General features: G+C 40.1%; 1 protein-coding gene across 1 annotated transcript; it reads left to right on the top strand.

Annotated features, from left to right (window-relative positions):
- Positions 1-722: 722 nt before the first annotated feature.
- Positions 723-17,622, top strand: col8a1a (collagen, type VIII, alpha 1a). The gene is made up of 3 exons (XM_084724686.1): positions 723-861; positions 14,159-14,462; positions 15,191-17,622. Exons 2-3 carry the CDS (start codon positions 14,168-14,170, stop codon positions 17,125-17,127), a joined length of 2,232 nt encoding a protein of 743 aa, XP_084580812.1. The 5' UTR covers positions 723-861; positions 14,159-14,167; the 3' UTR covers positions 17,128-17,622.
- Positions 17,623-18,453: the final 831 nt, after the last annotated feature.

Here is an 18,453-nt window from a genome sequence, read left to right as displayed (position 1 = left end):
TTTTGCAAGGTTCTCCTACAAGTTTGGAACAGAAGTATGAGACGAGGTGCTTGCAATCCACAAGCCCATCACTAGAAGCCACTAAATCCTACACACTAGTCCTTTAATTATTGCAAAACATTATATTATATTCATTTAGCTCATATTATTGATATTTAATTTATAATAGAATGGAATGGAAATAGTTTTAATCTATAAAGTATCTTAGAATTACAGCTGTCAGGAAAAAAATGCATTATTGAAATTGTATATGTACTTGACGCAAACTACAAGTCTCAAAAAACAGACATACCGAAGCATCACTAAGCATCATTACCCAAGAGGCAAATATATTTGGTTACTCCTCAGCTGTAAATATGTGTGTATGGGTGTGTGTTCATCCTTGGCCGTTTTAAAGTGTTTTTCCCAGGTGTGTGCCAGCAACAGGACAGGTGATCCTACACAAGCAGGTCCAGTGTGTCTGGGCTCAAACACCATAATAATGAATCACTCTGCTTTTTTTACTGCACACAGTGGCCACAGATCACAGTATTAATGAGGGAAACATTCCTGTTTATCATTGTCATCCACTGTGGGCACTCAGGAGGGGGATGTGAGCGTGTTTTGCCACTATAAATTATGGGTATAACTTTTGGGAGGTTATATTTACTCTCAGTCAAGTCTTCATCCCTCCCTTCCTCTCTCTCTCCCATCCACCCAAGTGGCTCCACCCTCCAGTAGATATAAGCTGTGTCCACAAGGTGTGCGTCTGTTATGAGCACATATCCCAGGGTTCCCTCTGTGTGGTTGTCTGTCTGCCTGCTATTCTGTCTGCTGGTCTGACGGCAGTGATTATTTCCTCATAAACGGCCACTCACAAAGGTAAGCACTGTCCTGTTCACACTATAGCCGGTGTTTCTTTTGATTTTAATCTCTATTGGCTCTTTATTTGTGCAATTTAAGTATTTTCTTGAGCATCTGCATGAAAGTTGTTGCCTTTATTGAACTGAACTCATTTCTCTAGTGTTACAAAATGACATTCAATTCATACAGTACATCTTTTAATGACTAAACTTTGACTATAATTTGTAATGTGGCAGGAATGCACGGTGAAAATAGTTGATAGGATGAATAGCTGATCACAGAGGGACCCATTACAATATTCAAAATAACTTTTTCCCCAATGTTTTGAAGTGGGATGCTTCATTTTAAAACAACATACCCAACTTCAGCATTGATTTATGCTTCACAGAGAAGCTCTTATTTAATTATATCACAATAAATTTGCTTGAGTGACAGAATTTAAATGTGATAGTCAGGAAGGCCTCATAAATGTGGCCTTTAGCTGTGGAGCATCATCTCTGCACGTCATCATCCTGAAGCAAGCAGAACATCTTAAGCTAGAGAGGTGTTTCCCAGGCTGCTGCATCCCCAGTTAGTCTGCTTTCTCCAGAGAAAGAAGTATGTGCTGTACATCCATCTGTGAGAGGATGCCTGTGCTGAAGGCAAATATGCATTCAAATGTTTTGTGTGCATGTGTGTGTGTGCATATATGCAGAAAGCTGAAGCCAAACTGTTAGATGAATGTGATGGGGGCAAGAACAGCAGTTTGGTGAGAAGAGACTGCAGAGCAAACACTGTCTTTTTCTCTGAGCAGCTCTGTCTCTCCGGCCTGAGTTGCTTTTTAATACTCTTCCTCTGACATTACACGTCAGTATGGTGCTGTGTCAGTCACAGCGATCGATCAGTGATTCATTCACTAAAGAATGAAATCTTCATGACTTGGACAAATTCAGAATTCATTCTTCTGATCAGATATTCAGATGGAGAATAGAAACCAAGGAACTGATCCTACAGTAAGTTTAGCCTGAGCAATGATAAATTTATGTTTTAGTAGGATGCTACAGCCGAAATTGTGTTTTACTGATCGGTAATACAACACGTCTTTATTAGACAATGAGAGATTTCAGCCATCCATACAATTGTGCCTGACATTTGTTTTAAATTTAAAAAGTTAGTGTCTGGGCTGCTGTGAAAACAAACAACTATGACTTATCTTAAAGTGAGTTAGAGAAACACAGCAACTTATCATCATATATTTTCTTATAAAATAATAATAATATGATAAATATTAAAAGGAGAGTCTCATGAGTGTTTTAATTCTCTAACAATACATGCTGGGAAGTCTGCTAGTATGCTTATCATGTTTCTTAAGAGACTTAAGTTCGAGAATAAATACTAGAAAATTTAGGTTTAGCTTGAATGAAGATTAGTTGATTCCACTAAATTCAAGCAAACTAATTTAAGGAAAAAATATTTTGATTAATTTTGGTCATGTGGATCGGGTATGGACATGTGGCATCAATACAGATCTTCCAGTGTCCTCAGAAAAATATAATTAGTAAGTATCCATGACGCTCTGTGCTGTTGTGGTACTGATGCTTTGTTAGGATGAAGATATTTTTTAATCTTGTTTAATTATTAATATATGGTTTTGTCTTTGCTATACTCTGATCTGATGTATTTGCATGATGTTCAGATACCTGTATAAAATACCTATTATTATACTGTGTGCAAATAAAACTATAAACAAGTTTCTAAGTAAGGGATAATGTACAGTAAACGGGTAATTATGGCAAAATAAACCCAGACAAAGAGACGCTGGGGTTTATTTTGCCATAATAACCCTCTCACTATATATTATCCTACTTATTGTGCAGCTACTTACTAAAGACATCAAAAATCAATAATTTGACAAAAACATTGACTTAAAAACACTTTTATTGATTTAAAAATTATTTTATTGCTCCTGCTAAGTTCTCCAAATTCTATCATCAGGCAGCAGAGGGCTGTAAGTGACCAATCAGAACTGAGTACTGAACAAAGTTATAATTTGTGATAAAGAGTTTCAATGTTCCCCATCTTTTTTTCAAACACCGATTAATTTTTTTCTCATTGTTTCACATAAAGATTCTTTCTTTCTCTCTCCCTGCATCGATCTATGCATTGGATCATAGTTAAAAAACAGTGTATGGCCACTGCAGTGACCTTTGTGTGTGAAAGGGCTTCAGGAGACCCTTAAATCTGGCTGTTACTGTGCACAAGAAGTAACATTTTGAATGGGGTGTGTGTTTATATTTGTGTGTGTGTGTGTGCTGGGCATACAACATTGTACACTCCCGTATGTATTATTTGACAAACTAAAGGAATAAACAGGACGAAAGGGCCCAGTGAAAACCAAGAATAATGGTAGAGGAAAAGAAGCAAACACTTTGGTCATTTAGCTGCACAGCTGTGGCAGTGTGTCTCTGTGTGTATGTGTGTATGTGTGTGTGTGTGTGTGTGTGTGTGTAGTGTAGCTGTATTCCTCCAGTTTGTGTACGAGGTTTGTTTGAACGAGGACGTTTGCAGCGCCGCTTGAAGAGGTGTTAATTTTACGAGGTGTGCTTTGTGATAAAAGCTGCGTTTAGGGAGCGAGGAGCTGCAAATGTTTTCCTCTTTCACTGAGAAACCACAATGTCAGGGCACTTACCAAGATTGAGTGCAAGAGCGCTCCTGGCTTATGGTTGAATTTGTAAATGGTTTGCGGTGCAGGGAGGAAGGCAGAGCGGTTTGCCAAACATGTTCAGCGGGATTTAAACACTAACTTTTGGTCAAGCTGCCTGGTAGATGCAGTTGGAGACACTCAAAGACCTAATATGGCAAAATGAGTGAATAGTTCAGGTGCTAAATGCTTCTATAATGCTTTCTTTCTACACACACATAAAGCACAAGCAAAGTGAGTATATATGCATGTGTGCTCATGTAAAAACACTTTAGGCTCAGCTGCACTAAGACAGATTCATTTTTAAGCCTGATTAAATCATGATGTAACTTAAATTATGTGGTGCTAAACTTTTAAACCATCTTAAAAATAAGAACAATTGGGGCACTCCTATTGCTCAGTTGCTAGAGCGTGCACACCATGCATTAAAGCTGTCAGTCCTCTGCAGCAGCAAGTCCGACTCCCACCTGTGGCCCATTTGCTGCGTGTCATTCCTTCTCTCTATCCCCTTTCCTGTCATATCTTTAAGACAATCCTTTATTGATTGATAAAGCAGCAAAGGATAGAAATGATACAGTTAAGTAAAGAAATGTGTGTGCCTATCTTGGTGTCTGCTGGTTGGGTCTAGAAGGGAACCCCAAATTTGTGAGATTCTCATGAGATTTTTCATGGTTTCTGTCAAAATGTTCATTCTCGCAAGATCTTGCACATCTAGGTTTCCCTTCTAGACACTGTGTCTACTGTTGCTTTAACAGTAACAGCACAGATAAATGGACAATGATGACAATTGAGAATGATAAACAGCGGCGCTCAGTAACTGATGAAGGTATCTTTTAGGATGCCAGTGTTAGTGTTCTTAAATTTTCATATAGTAGTTAGATGGTGGTAATGATAATAGCCAGAAATGGATAATGGAGAAGTGAAAAAACAGACCACCTCTGCCACATTTAAGTGATGATGTACTGTGTAATATATGTTTAAAAATACATATGTATTCACATTTTTCATCAGGTATTCAAGATTTTCAGGAACTAAGTTCCTTTCTGTTAAGATTTTTGATCCACTCTGACACATCATGGTCCTCTGTACACTCAGTGAATCTCTGTAGGTTAGAGTGTATGATCGCAGACAGCAGCACTTCTTCATGAACTAGAGGTTTGTGTATTTTGCAGTCTGTTTTTTTCAAAAGCTGAAGGTTGACACAGTTGTTGGAGCAGCCGAACTGCAGAGGTTCTTACCCGTTGCACATTGTTGTCCAAAGTAACATTATATAAACATTAAATCAGAAAATTGTAAACTAGACAGCTTGCATTCATTTGTGCTCATACTGTAGGGAGATGCCACCACAGAAATAGTGGCTCATTAACTTCCAGTACTTTGCTGGATTCGTCAATATACAATGAAAATTAGAAGAGATTAAATAGCAACAATCAAACTCAACTGACAGGTAATAGCAGTACACATATAACCAATTGTATACAGTCTTTAATCTGTCCAGAATGTGATTGATACAATTTGATCTATAACATCTCATCACTACAGGACTTTTCTGTAGTTCCTTCCCCTGCTCTGTTAGCAAGGTGGTTTAAAGAGACACACAGTCTCACCCTCTGACCTCCACCGCAGTCTGCAAGGTCACTGAGTGGCTTCAGGTCACTGAACCGGGATGTTTCCAAAGGGAAACAGGGGCCAGCAAGGCCAAACAGACACAAACGAGGCCGTGAGTGAAGATGGTGCAGAACAGGCGTTGCTCTGTTCACCCAGAGACACAGGAAGAAAAAGAGACGGTGAGAGGAGAGCTGTCTGTCTCTGACAGAGGACAGAGAATAGACAGATGTGTCTGGAGACACAGGGATAGTAGACACACAGCTAATATTTCCATCTCAGTCTAATGCATGAGAGGAGGGATTAAAGGTGCTTTTGAGAAGGAATGTTGCACACCAACTGTGTGCCGAACATCCCATCAGCTGAGCTGTGTGTGTGTGTGCGTGTGTGTGCGTGTGTGTGTGTGTGTGTGTGTGTGTGTGTGTGTGTGTGTGTAAGTGCCTGGTTTGGTACATAAATTCAGGACACTGGAGATAGGTGCGTCTCTATAAATGTGGAATCAGCCAGCAGACACTCTGCATCATTATCTTTATCTCTTCTTTATTCTTGTGCAACATTTATATCATTGGGTGTTGACATGATATTTTTGGCTTTAATTTGTTTTTCTTACCCCTTTTTTCCCCACAAAATAACAATATCTCAGCTTTTTTTGAAGAAATAGATAAAACAATTTCCTGTTTCACAATAAACCATAGAAACATCGTCTATGATTAGTATTGCTGTGCATTTTTTTTTATTATCATGAAAACCATGTTTGATTACTGCGCTCTGAAAAACTTCAGCTGTCAGAAGTCAATGACATCACAAAGGACATGATGCATTTCAAAGAGTTGGGAGGTTTTCAACATAAAACATGGTGAAATGATTGTGTATCAGCAAACTTTGAATATCTTCAGCCCGTTTTAACAATAACACAACAATGCTGATAACAGTGATAATTTTGGTCACTATAATTGTAAAATGAAGTTTTCATACTGCTTCATCTTTAAAATAGATAAACTCTTGAAACTAAAGTGAAGCTACACTTCAGAGCTCAGTAAAATATTGTAATGGCATCCTTATTATCATGTATAATGGTAGTGCTGACATCACAAAAATAACATCCTATGATATACGTATGTAAGTCTTTTTAAAGCATTTAAACTTTCTTCGATAACTTTATTGAATACAGCAAAAGTTAAATTTTTTTCATTTTTGAAGCTTGAATAATTTTGCAATGAGCCTCTTCTACATATACAAGCATCCATTAGGTTTCAGTCTGCCTAATGTAAATCTGTCTGTTTTAAAGGCTAAATTTAAAACAAATTTTAAAGTCCACTAAAGTGCTTGTTTTTGCCACTAACAGCTTAGATTGTTATTGAATGTGTCTGACAACATTATGGAAAGGACTGCTGCAGAGATAGACCTTTTTAAAGAATAACTGTACATTTTGTCTAACCAGAAACAGCTGTTTTAATGCTCTTGTCAAACTAACCAGACTCCCTTTACCAAACTGTAATTTTGACATCATGAAACACACTTCATTCAAACTCAACAGTAACAAAATAAAACTCACCAAAAACATCTCGGCTCATTTTTCCACTGTTCCACTAATCCTCATCTCTGGTTGTTTGTTAAAATAAGCCCTTTATTCAGGCTGTCTGTGTCGTTTCTCCATGCTGATTCTCCTTTCCTAAAATTTTCACATTGACCACCGTAAATTAAGGGTTTATTTTGACCAAACCAGAGCTGGTGATTGTTGCAACAGTGGAACGATGAGCCAAGACATTTTTGGTGAGTTTTATTTGTTTCTGTTGAGTCTCTATGACGATGACAATGTTAAAATGATAGTTTTGCAAGTTTGGCAAAGGTGATACGGCTGTTTCTGGCTAAAAATGTATCTTACTCTTTAAAAAAAAGTCTATCTCTGTAACAATGCTTTTCATAATACTAATGTACTAATGGACTAATGCACTTAGAATAACAATCTGAGCCTGTTAATGGCAAAAAAAACACTTTTAGTTGATATCCTTTGATGACGTGCAGTTGCCCAAAAGGATTATGTTTTAGCTCAGTTTATCTTCTGCCTGCTGCTGCACTCTGCCTCAATACTGGACCAATTTAAAAAACTGTTGTCTGTCCCTATTAGTCACTTCACCAACATGGGGAAATAGCATCCAGGTTGAAAAATACCAAAGTTACCATTTAATGTTCCCTCAGTACTTTCCTCTTTGCTTCTAACAGTAAATCAGAGTTGTAAAGGAAGCTGAGGTTCATTTCAACATACTGTGGTTTTGATAACCTTATTCTTTCTTTACACTACGTTTGTTCAGGAGGTTGCACAGCTGCTGTGGTTTTAATGAGATTCTGGAGATCGCAGCTTGTATAAAGTGCAGTAGCCAACACCTCAGCTTCCGCTGGGTGAAGGTTGACTCAGCAAAAACAACATCTTACAGACACACAATGCCCAGGAGTCCTCTCACGTCGCACACCTGACGGTCAATATACTGTAATACGTTTATGTAAGATGTCAAAAAGATGGACATCTGGAAGTAGTCGGGGAAACAGACGCGCACACACACACACGCACACACACGTTACATTCATTGTAGACTACTTTGAGGTTTGCTTATTTTTGAGACTGTCTGGACCAGCCAGGACATGCTGAGAGCTCAGTGGTGTATGACCAGCCACACATGATTTTGGCAGCAGATGTTGAAAAATTAGGGTCCGATCTGTAATTTGTAATTGTCCCCCTGGGCTGGTGTCTTATGGTTAATGTGTTGAATTAAAATTGAGTGACAGAACCCACTGAAGAGATGTGGAAAGTATGAAAAAAGTAAGGAATAATTCTGAAGATTTTTGTAGAACTTCTAAGCGACAGGAGTATAAAAATATGTTTACTGAAAAATCTATACATATTTTAGCAGTCATACACTGATGAAATTTGCAATTGTTGTAGATGGGTTTTTCTAGCCAAACTAGCAGTGTTGTTCTAGGGATGGAAATGTCAGTCTGGCTCTGTCTGTCAGCGGTTCATCTCTTTTTTCCAGACTGTTTCATGTTTCAACAACATTTGGATTGTCATGAAAGTTAGTACAGACATTCATGGTCTCCAGTGGAAATCTCCTGGGTTTTCCCTTAGCGCCACTATGAAGTTTACATTTGTGGTTTTGAGTGAAATAGCTCAACAACTATTTCATGGATTGCCATGAAATCTGTTTCAGACATTCGTGTTCCCCTTGGGATGAATTGTAAATCACTTTGGTGATTCTGTGACTTTTCCTCTGGTGCCATCATCTGGTCAAAATGTTGCTCTGTTCAATAATTTGGTTAATGACTACATACAAGGTAAGATGCCCCCCCTCCTTTCTTTTTAACATATATTTAATTTGAATATCAAATAAAATATAAACACAAGAAGTATGCATCTTCCCTCATGATCCAGTTTAAGGATAACGTTATTTTCAAATTAGTTACATAGCTAACACATTTGTTACATCAGTAACACTTTTGGAGCATTTTCAGCATATTAACATTGTCATTGTGAGCATGTCAGCATGCCGATGTTGGCATTTAGCTCAAAGCACCACTTTGCCTAAGCACAGCCTCACAAAAGCGCTAGCATGGCTTATTGTGCAATGTAGGCAATTATCGAAATCAAAATTATAACAAATATACCATCCATTCAAGGAAAGTCATGTGATTATTCATTTATACATGGCTGAACACACGTAAGAAAGTGTTCAACTAAGTCCCATCCCCTTTTGCTCTGTGCTCCAATAACAGATGAGCAAGCTTGTTACCAGGGGAACCTCGGTCAACTTTGTCCCCTTCCTGTTTCCAGCATTTAGATTGCTAACTTGCTGGCTGGATAATCTACATATATCATTAGCTTGCTAGTTACATCTGATAGCTAATGTTAGCAAAACTCTTGCTAACAAGATAGCTAACATATATCAGTTGTTAGCTAAGAGATGAGATGTGATACATGTTGTTTTCACAGGTCCCCCAGCAATATATTTCTTCAGAATTGGTTTTCTTTTCAATATGGACAGCTCCAGCACATAGCATATCAAAGTGTTAGGAACAGGAAAGGAGAAAGTTGACCGAGGTTCCACTGGATGCAAAGTTTACTCAACTGCTCTTGAAACACAGAGAAAAAAGGAGCTGGACTTAAGATAGGGTCAGTAGTACAAATGTATGTCCATTGCACTTGATGTTGTGTTTGTTCTGTTGTTTTTCCCCAATATATGAGCATGTGTGGCCTTTTGCTGCCTCATAAACAAACGGAAAGGGTGTGAACTGAATGAAACATAACATGGGTGACATCTGCCTGGTATAAAAATGTAGAACATGGTTGCTGTTCCTGTTAAGTCATTCATACAAATGTCAGAGAGTCATCACTGAGGGTGCCAGATTGTTTTACACCAGCGTGTGAAAAATTAAACTGTAAATCTTACAAATGTGAGAAACAGCTCACGACACATTTACTCACGCCATCACGACTTCTCACAGCTGCGGCACATTTATATGTGATTTCATGTCTAACATCTGTGTGGGTATAAATGGAGGGATGACACCGGTGTTTTAAAATAAAATCCTTCAGTATAATAGACGTCTTTATAGTCACCTTGTTAAGAACTGCAACCCCTCTCTCTGTCTGTTTTCTCTAGTAACAAGTTAAAATGTGGAAAGTGCTGGTTAATGTTTATGTCAGAGCCTGAAAGTGGTCCTCTGGAGGCAACACTTAAGCAGAATAATGTGTCGGAGAGAGGCACACCAGGTAAAGACAGGAGGTGTTTCCATCACCCTGTGGTCGCTATGGCAACATTTTGGTGTTGCTTTGTGACACTGAACAGACCCTCGTTGTACAGTCCCTCTGATCTGTAGTTGCAAGTTTTGTCAGAATTTTTCCACCCCTTTAGAAACACCTTTACCCACACACACACACACACACACACTGACACCGAGCTGGGACGTTCCTAAAAGGTAGTAAAAATGTCACACATATGTACCGTCACTGACAATAAGCCAGTTTTCTCTTTAGTTTGTTGCTAACAAACTTAATTTTGTAAATAAGCTTTCTGCAAGAGAAAAACCTGGTTGACCAGAATTTGTCATCTTATTTCTCCAAATGGAAAACTAAGACATTTAAAGGGACAGTTCATCAGCCACAAATCAAAAAGAGTGGTATAGTTTTCCTCTTTCCTGTAGCACTGTTTATCCATTTAGATAGTTTTGGTGTGAGTTTCTGAGTTTTGGAGATTTTGGTCTGCCTTCTCTTGAATATAATGGAATGGAACGCATCCTGTGGTGTTCAAAGTGCCCAAAAAAATGCATTTAATAAAACTCAATAGCAATGACTCTTTGCAGGAATCATGACACAGTTAGTCAAGCTAATCCACAGACCTTGTTGTGAGCTGTTTCATGTAGGAACTATTCTTCTACTAGTCTGCGAACTGTGTCACTGAGCAAAAGGAAGTGTGCATCTACTCACAGATGAGAGGTTTAGGATTAATGGGGTTCCTCGCTAAACTGTAACTTCATCTATGAGTAGATGTGCAGTGATACAGTTGGTGGGTGTAATTTGGTAGAAAGAAAATACTTCCTACATGAAACTGCTCACAAGTTCTGTGGACTGTCTTTAGTAACTGGGTCTTGATTTCTGGAAAGATACTGCTGTTAGGTTTTTTTTTTGTTGTTTGTTTGTTTTTTTATTATTATTATTGTTAATAGCACTACAAGTAAGAGTGTCCATTTAAGGTGTTCCTTAAAGTGTCCCATTCATTCGCTGAGTTTTCTGTTTGGAGAAATTAAGTTGATTGGTGATCTTGTATAAAATAGTGTCAAAAGTGTATCTTCTACAAGCTTCCTCTGTTCCCTCATTAGTTACTCACATTTATGTGCCCAGAACAGTAATAATTTCACCTACCAGATCTAAACAATATTTCAAAAAATAGATTTCTGTAAGGGAACAAACATGTGAGATTAAGCCCGAGTTGATCAAGTGTGTCAACACTGTTAATTTACTCTGAACGTGTATGTGTAATCACACATCTATGTGCACATTTCAATATTGTTTTGGAAAATTTCTTAGATCAAATCAATTTTTTAAACATCATATTATTGCCATCCTCTTATTAAGGGACCAGTGTGTAGGATGAAGTGGCATCTAGTGGTGAAGTTGGAAATTGCAAACAACTGAAATCTTCTGCCCTCACCTCCCCTTTAAAACTTGTACAAGTTCTTTTACACAAATAAAAGCATACTTAAAAATATTATGTTCCACATATGCCATATTCTGCCAACAGATCCCATTAAATCATACACACAGGACCTTTAAAAGTATCATTTAGTTGCTATAAAAGTTTCTGTTATGTTCTGGGAAATAAAGAAGAGCAACTGTGCCTCGTGTACCATAAGATAGTGGGTGAAAGATTGTACCTTTTTCACAAAACTTTAAAACACTTAAGGCTCTTGAAATATTTTAATCGAAGTACTTGACTCAGACTATTTGTTGGCAAAGGTGTGTCTGCATATTTTCACCTGACAAATGTCCTGGGATCAATCCACCTCTTTCTTCTAACCCCCTCATCCAGACCCCAGCTATTACAGGTCTTTCATTTGTACCCTACAGCAAACAGCATAGTAAAAGTATACAACAACCATTTGCTTATTTATGTCCTCAGGCCTTGTCTTGCCATTTTTCCTTTTGCATTCTCACATTAGACTCAGTATATTTCTGCCTGGCACCATCAACACAGCCTCACAGACACAATAGAAAAGGCTTGATGCTCATGTTAGTCTGTCACATGTTAATCTCAGATCAACTTTAGATCTCCCAGATTAGTACTGCTGATTAAGATATGGTTAACAGGCCACAGCTTCCACTCAGTAGGCAGAAACAGGCTCCAATTTTTGTTGGGAAAACTCAGTGGCATCTGTCTGGACTCCTTGGCATGTCTGGCTTCAGTCGCCGTGAAAACTAGATGAGCTGCTTTCAAAGGCCAGCACTCATCAGGAGAGACAGTGGCACAGCCATGTCAAAATCACCAGTCGACTGAGAAAAGGTCAAAGGGCGGAAGAGATCCAAAGAGCCGGTGATGAAGTGGACACTGAGGATGTGGTTTAGGATGTGAATTAGAACAACCACATATGATGTTGTTATAAAAATTTGGACTGGAATTGCTTTTGAACCTGGATGGGGAGTGTGGCAGGAGGTGAGTAGACTGAGACTGGATGGAAACAGCGCTCGTAAAGACAATGACTGAATAAAACAAGTAGACAAGTAGATTCATTGGCATGTGGAGCCAAAGAAAACCACTTTGCCTTGCTCTGTTACTGACCATTTAAAGAAAGGTTTGAGACATATGACATAAATAGGCGGCCTGAACTGCACAGCAGGACTTCAACTCTGTTTGTACTTGTTGGACCGGATGTCTGAATGCAGGCCAAAAGGAGGAAAAGACATCAGACAGGAACCATCAAATTAATGGATTCTTCTTCAGCAGTGTTAAACTGTTAAGACAAGTCCTCTTGGGCTTCTGTATGCCCTCCTGTGTCATCTTCTCACTTGTATTTTTATGTCAATAATGAGAATTTTTATTGGTTTAGGATTTTTTTTTATTCCTGGCTTAATATGTTGCAGTAATGCAGGAATGACAAGACTGCTCTTATTAATACTAGGAGTGGTGTGCACACCAGTGAGTTAACTGGGAGGTGGCAGAAATACTTCACACACTCGTAAAAAGACTTGAGTGTCAGGCAATGTTCATACAAATGTCACCACACATGTTGTTCATTTAGAGTTCAAAATCTTCTGACTGCAGTTTTGTATCGGTCTGAAACAACTGTATCATAGCGGTCAAAGCAGGATTTTGAAGATGTCCCATTTGTATTCAACTTTTTCTCGGTAGAAATAAACAGGAAAGGTCTACAAAGTTCAGTCAAAAATAGATTAAATTGAACTGTGAGTGTGAGCCCTGACAATTGTGCAACTGAAAATTTTCCAAGTTTGCTTTTGTTGTTTCTGCTGACATTCTGTTAGGCACTAATTCTGGTATTTTCAAACCTGGGCTCTATTTTTGACAAATTTTGGAGCTAAATGAATAGGAATAGACTAAGTATTAAAAGATTTGGAATTGGTCTAGTAGATCGCCTCTACCAGCAGCCACAAAATGGCTGCAATGGCTACAACATGATTTTGGGGGGCAAATGCACCTGTCAAAGTATTTTGTTTTTGATACTGACAAGCTCAGATTATTATTCTAAGCATCTGACAAAATTATGGAAAGGATTTCTACAGAGTTAGACCTCTGTCAAAGAGTAAGATCCATTGTTGTTTAAGCAAAAGAGCCATTATATTGCACTATTCAAAACCACCAGCCTCTATTGACAAAACAGTAATTTTACCATGCAGAACACAAGAGTTGCTAGATTTTCCCCCAAAGATTATGTTGCAGCCAATTACAAATCTGTTTGTACTTATTAGTCATTTAGACCCCAAAATTTGTAAAATAGATAAATAAATAAATAAAAAAAAGTACTGGAATTTTCCTTTATCTTTCTATTTATAATATTCTTAGAAAAGTACTTAAGAAAATAACAAAGTCAAGGCTGGCATGATTTAAAATATTGATAACAATTTGTTTAATGAAAATTGCTTAATGGTTTCCAGTCAGTGATACCATTTATGGTGGCTTTATAGAACACCAGAATAATGCCAGCTTAACTCAGTTGCAAACAGCATTAACTAAACCGCATTTACTCCAAAGCTGAGCATAAATTCTTGTCTGCTCATGACAACAGATGACGCTCACACACATTGTGTAGTTCCAATGTCTATCCAGGAGAGGGAGACAGAGTGTGGCCTCACATTGCTGCTCTTGAAAATAAGTGTCTCCACTTGACTTATACACTCCCAGGTTCATCATTTTTAAAAAATGCTAAACTGCTACCACATCAATATTTGATCTACTTACTATTGTACAGGTTATAAAAACAGATGCAGCCCTTTCTCATATCTTGTCTTTTCTGTCTGCAATACAGGCCTTGGCCATGCCTCCCCTCCCTGTCTCCCTCTTCCTTACACTGCTACAGCTTGCAGCACTTACTTGTGTGAGTGCTGGGGCATACTACGGGCACAAGCAACACCCTCAGCCATACCAGCCGATGCAACACCTCCAACACATGGGCGTGGGCAAAGAAGGCTTTCCCCAGCAACAGTACCTTGGAAAAGAGGTGCCCTATATGCAGTATCCCCATTACAGGAAGGAGCTACCCCAGATGCCCATGCATAAGGGCAAAGACAATGCTCGTAAAGGGGCTGGTTATAATGGTGGCCAAGACAAAGGTGAGAAAGTCAACAGTAGTTTCGTAACCAACAATCTTCCTAGGAGCATACATTTAGATCTTGAACACATGTGGCATGCCCTTATAAAATCACAGACTGTATATTAAACAGTGGGAGGAGCTTCTGGATCTTAAAAGTGAAGCCAAATGCCTTAAACTTGCATTCTTTTTAATGGCCAGCAGGAGACCACCCCACTGGCAGCAAAAAGAAGCCTAATTGTACCTTTATGACAAACTGACCCTCTGACTACTCATTTTATTTCTGACCTCTTTAGACAGTTTCTTAATGAGTTTATGGTTTCAATTGGGTTTTTTTTTTCATTTTGTAAATCATTGTCCCATTTAGAGTGTAGATGATAAGGCACGCTTTACTTTAGGGCGTGGCTACCATGTGATTGGGTGATTGTTTCAGGAGTCCTGGATGGACTCACTGACAAAGGTTAAACTGTAAAACTAGGCAGCATTCAAATATGGCTAAATATTTTGGTACTACACTGCCTATTTCTTGCCTAAAACGCTCTCAGAAACATATGGTGCATTGCTTAGTTGTAATACAACAAACCTCCTGCCAAGGCAGTCACCATTATTTCCTGCAAACTGATAAGCCATACTTTTATACTGTTTCTTCAAGTCCCAGAGAAGAAATATAAATGAGAGGTATATTTACATCCAACTGTGTTTGCACATGTGCATTCATAAGTGGTTAAATATTTATCTCAATCCTCACAGGCCAGACAGTCCCTAGTGGTGCTGAGGGAATTCCCCAAGGAGAACCAGGCCCAGCGGGGCCACCTGGACCAGAAGGACCACCAGGACCTCCTGGACCTCCAGGTAATGGACAGCCAGGACCTGTGGGACGACCTGGACCTCCTGGTCCACCAGGAGTGCCAGGAGTTGGCAAACCAGGCTTACCAGGACTTCCAGGCAAGCCAGGAGGAAATGGTGATGCTGGACCCCAAGGAGAAATGGGCCCTAGGGGTGAAGAAGGGCCTGCTGGACAACCAGGGCCTCAGGGTCCCCCAGGACCACCTGGGCTACCAGGAATAGGTAAACCAGGGGTGCAGGGATTACCAGGCCAACCAGGGCCCAAAGGAGAGCCAGGTCACAAAGGTCTACCAGGGCTTCCTGGATTACCAGGACCTAAAGGAGACAAGGGGATGGGCTTGCCAGGACAACCTGGACACAAAGGGCTCCCTGGGCTCCCAGGACCTGCTGGCCCAAGAGGGCTGCCTGGTTTTGGAAAACCTGGATTGAATGGTGCACCAGGACCACAAGGACCACCAGGAGACAAAGGGCATCCTGGAGAGCCAGGACCAGCTGGGCCACCTGGTGAAGGAGGACCACCTGGCCCACCAGGTGTACCTGGTCAAGGAAAGCCAGGCCAAAATGGCCTGCCAGGACAGCCAGGCACACCAGGTGTGAAAGGTCATCCAGGACCACCAGGTCTGCCAGGAAAACCAGGACTGCCTGGATTTGGTAAACCAGGACTCCCAGGACCAAAGGGTGATAAAGGCATGGGTGGCCCACCTGGACCTCCAGGACCAAAAGGAGATAAAGGCCATGGAGGTCTACCTGGTATGCTTGGACCCCCTGGTCCAAATGGTCCACCAGGTCCTCCAGGCCCTATGGGACCTCCAGGTGGTTTAGGTGCACCTGGTCCTAAAGGAGACTGTGGAGAAGGAGGACCTAAAGGACTTGATGGAGCCCAGGGTGACAGTGGTCCTCCTGGGATACCAGGAAAGGATGGCCTACCTGGGGAGCGTGGAGAGCCAGGACCAAGAGGTTCCCCAGGACCAAGTGGCCCCAAAGGAGATGGTGGCCACAAAGGTCTACCTGGTACCCCTGGTCCTCCAGGACTTCCTGGACAAAAAGGACAAGGTGGATTGCCTGGTGAAATGGGACCCCAAGGTCCTAAAGGAATCCCTGGAATGGATGGTGCAGCAGGACCAATTGGGCCTCCTGGTCTTCCAGGAACAAAAGGAGATATTGGTTCACCAGGTCCACCAGGCATTGCAGGTGAGGGGATTCCAGGTCTCATGGGCCCAATAGGACCCCCTGGAAAAGATGGCTCATCAGGACCCCCTGGACAACCAGGTCTGCCTGGCCCTCCAGGCCCACCAGGCCCACCAGGAGAATCTGGTCTGTCTCCTGACATGGCTGGAGTACTCTCTCAGATGGGCCCTGGACTTGATGGTGTGAAGGCTGGTAGTTATGGTAAGAAAGGCAAGTATGGAGGCAATGGGGCAGAAGTGATGGGTGCCAGTGGGTTGGAAATGCCAGCATTCACAGCTGTAGTAACGACTCCCTTTCCTCCTGTGGGCACTCCAGTCGTATTTGACAAGCTCCTGTACAATGGTCGCCAAAACTACAACCCCGAGACAGGAATTTTCACCTGTGACATGCCTGGCATTTATTACTTTGCCTACCAAGTTCATTGCAAAGGAGCTAATGTGTGGGTGGCTTTAATGAGGAACAATGAGCCAGTGATGTACACGTATGATGAATACAAAAAGGGTTTCCTAGATCAAGCATCAGGGAGCGCAGTATTACCTCTACAACCTGGGGACACTGTGTATATTCAGCTGCCCTCAGATCAAGCTGCAGGACTGTATGCAGGGCAGTATGTGCACTCCTCCTTTTCTGGGTATTTGTTATATCCAATGTAAAACCACAAACTCCAGGGAAAGAGAGGCTTCAGTGAGAACACAGTGGAAGCATATTTTTGTACAATATAAAACATGACCATAGACCACCTTAGACTGAGAAGTATTTGTAATGTAAAGTCAATAAACTATTGATCTTGTCAGCAGAGATGAGAAGACAAGGAAAAAAAAAAGTATGATGGTCTGTATACAGTTGGGTACCAAACTCAATACTATTAAAGCTACCAACCGAATCACCTTGGTACTATCAATTCACCTTAAACCAATCTGTACCAAGTATTTTTACCTGGGACCACATCTGGGCAAGAGAGTAATAGAAAGACTAGAGAAAGAGAGAGTGTGTCGTGCCCCTGCAGCCTTAGTATGAAACCAATATTTATGAAGTGCATACAATTACTATTAACAGGGAAATATTACAATATGTAAGCACTGCAGTATTAACAACAACATCATAACAGGGGGAGACACAAACAGCAGTGTTAATACCCTGCTGACAGACTGCAGGTTGTGTGGACAAGCGTGGGAGGGCAGAGTGAGGTAGGGAGAGATTTTATCATGTATGATGTGTAAATTGTTCAACGTAGATAACAAAATGTTCAAAGTAAATAACGTTGAAATTGAGAAGTTTGGACTTAATTCTTACAACATAAATTACTTTTTTTTATATATATAGAGAGAGTAAAATACCCCAAAAAGGTACAGTTGGGCATAGGTACTAAATTTCAGGTACTGGTACCATATTGTCTAAAGTGTGAGTGGTACCCAACCCTAATATACAGCACCTTGTATACTTTATATCCTTACATCCATGTATTTGGGAGAGCAAGACATGTTTACTTTTACAGCTTTGGAAATCTAAAAGAATGTATAAGGAAGCATTTAAAGAACACCTCAAAGATGTGTGCAGATGTATTTCAGTATTTTACAGAAAAGTGCCAAAAATCCATGAGTGTAATTTGTCATTTGGTACAAACATATGAAGGGAACATGTGAAGTGTATGCAAAAGAAGATAAAACAAACAATTTGGGTAACGTTGTTTCAGCAGTGTCAAATTTTGTCCCTGTACCTCTTCAAAACTGGCAGCTACCCCCTGTGGTGAAGAATGTGAAATACAGTAGAATAAATGAGGACATATTCATTTTGGTGGGAAATTAAATATTGTGCATGCAAACTTTTGTACAATTACAGGTTTTTGTCTCTCTATTAATAATGGCAAGCATGTAAAATGTCCTCATGAGACTGACATTAAAGGTTTGCAATACAGGAGTCTGTACACGTTTCAGAGGTAAATGCCCAATTTTTTGGGAAAAGGTTAATTGAATGCAATC

The sequence above is a fragment of the Lutjanus erythropterus genome, chromosome 8 (assembly GCF_056507025.1).
Source record: "Lutjanus erythropterus isolate fLutEry1 chromosome 8, fLutEry1.hap2, whole genome shotgun sequence".
Lineage (NCBI taxonomy): Eukaryota > Metazoa > Chordata > Actinopteri > Lutjaniformes > Lutjanidae > Lutjanus > Lutjanus erythropterus.
This window is presented reverse-complemented; position numbering and strand designations above follow the sequence as displayed.

Bases quoted from the DNA above. Each gene is read 5' to 3' on its own strand.
- col8a1a (XM_084724686.1), top strand. From the start codon at position 14,168: ATGCCTCCCCTCCCTGTCTCCCTCTTCCTTACACTGCTACAGCTTGCA. The intron at 14,463-15,190 runs GTGAGAAAGTCA...CAATCCTCACAG, and splicing joins TAATGGTGGCCAAGACAAAG to GCCAGACAGTCCCTAGTGGT.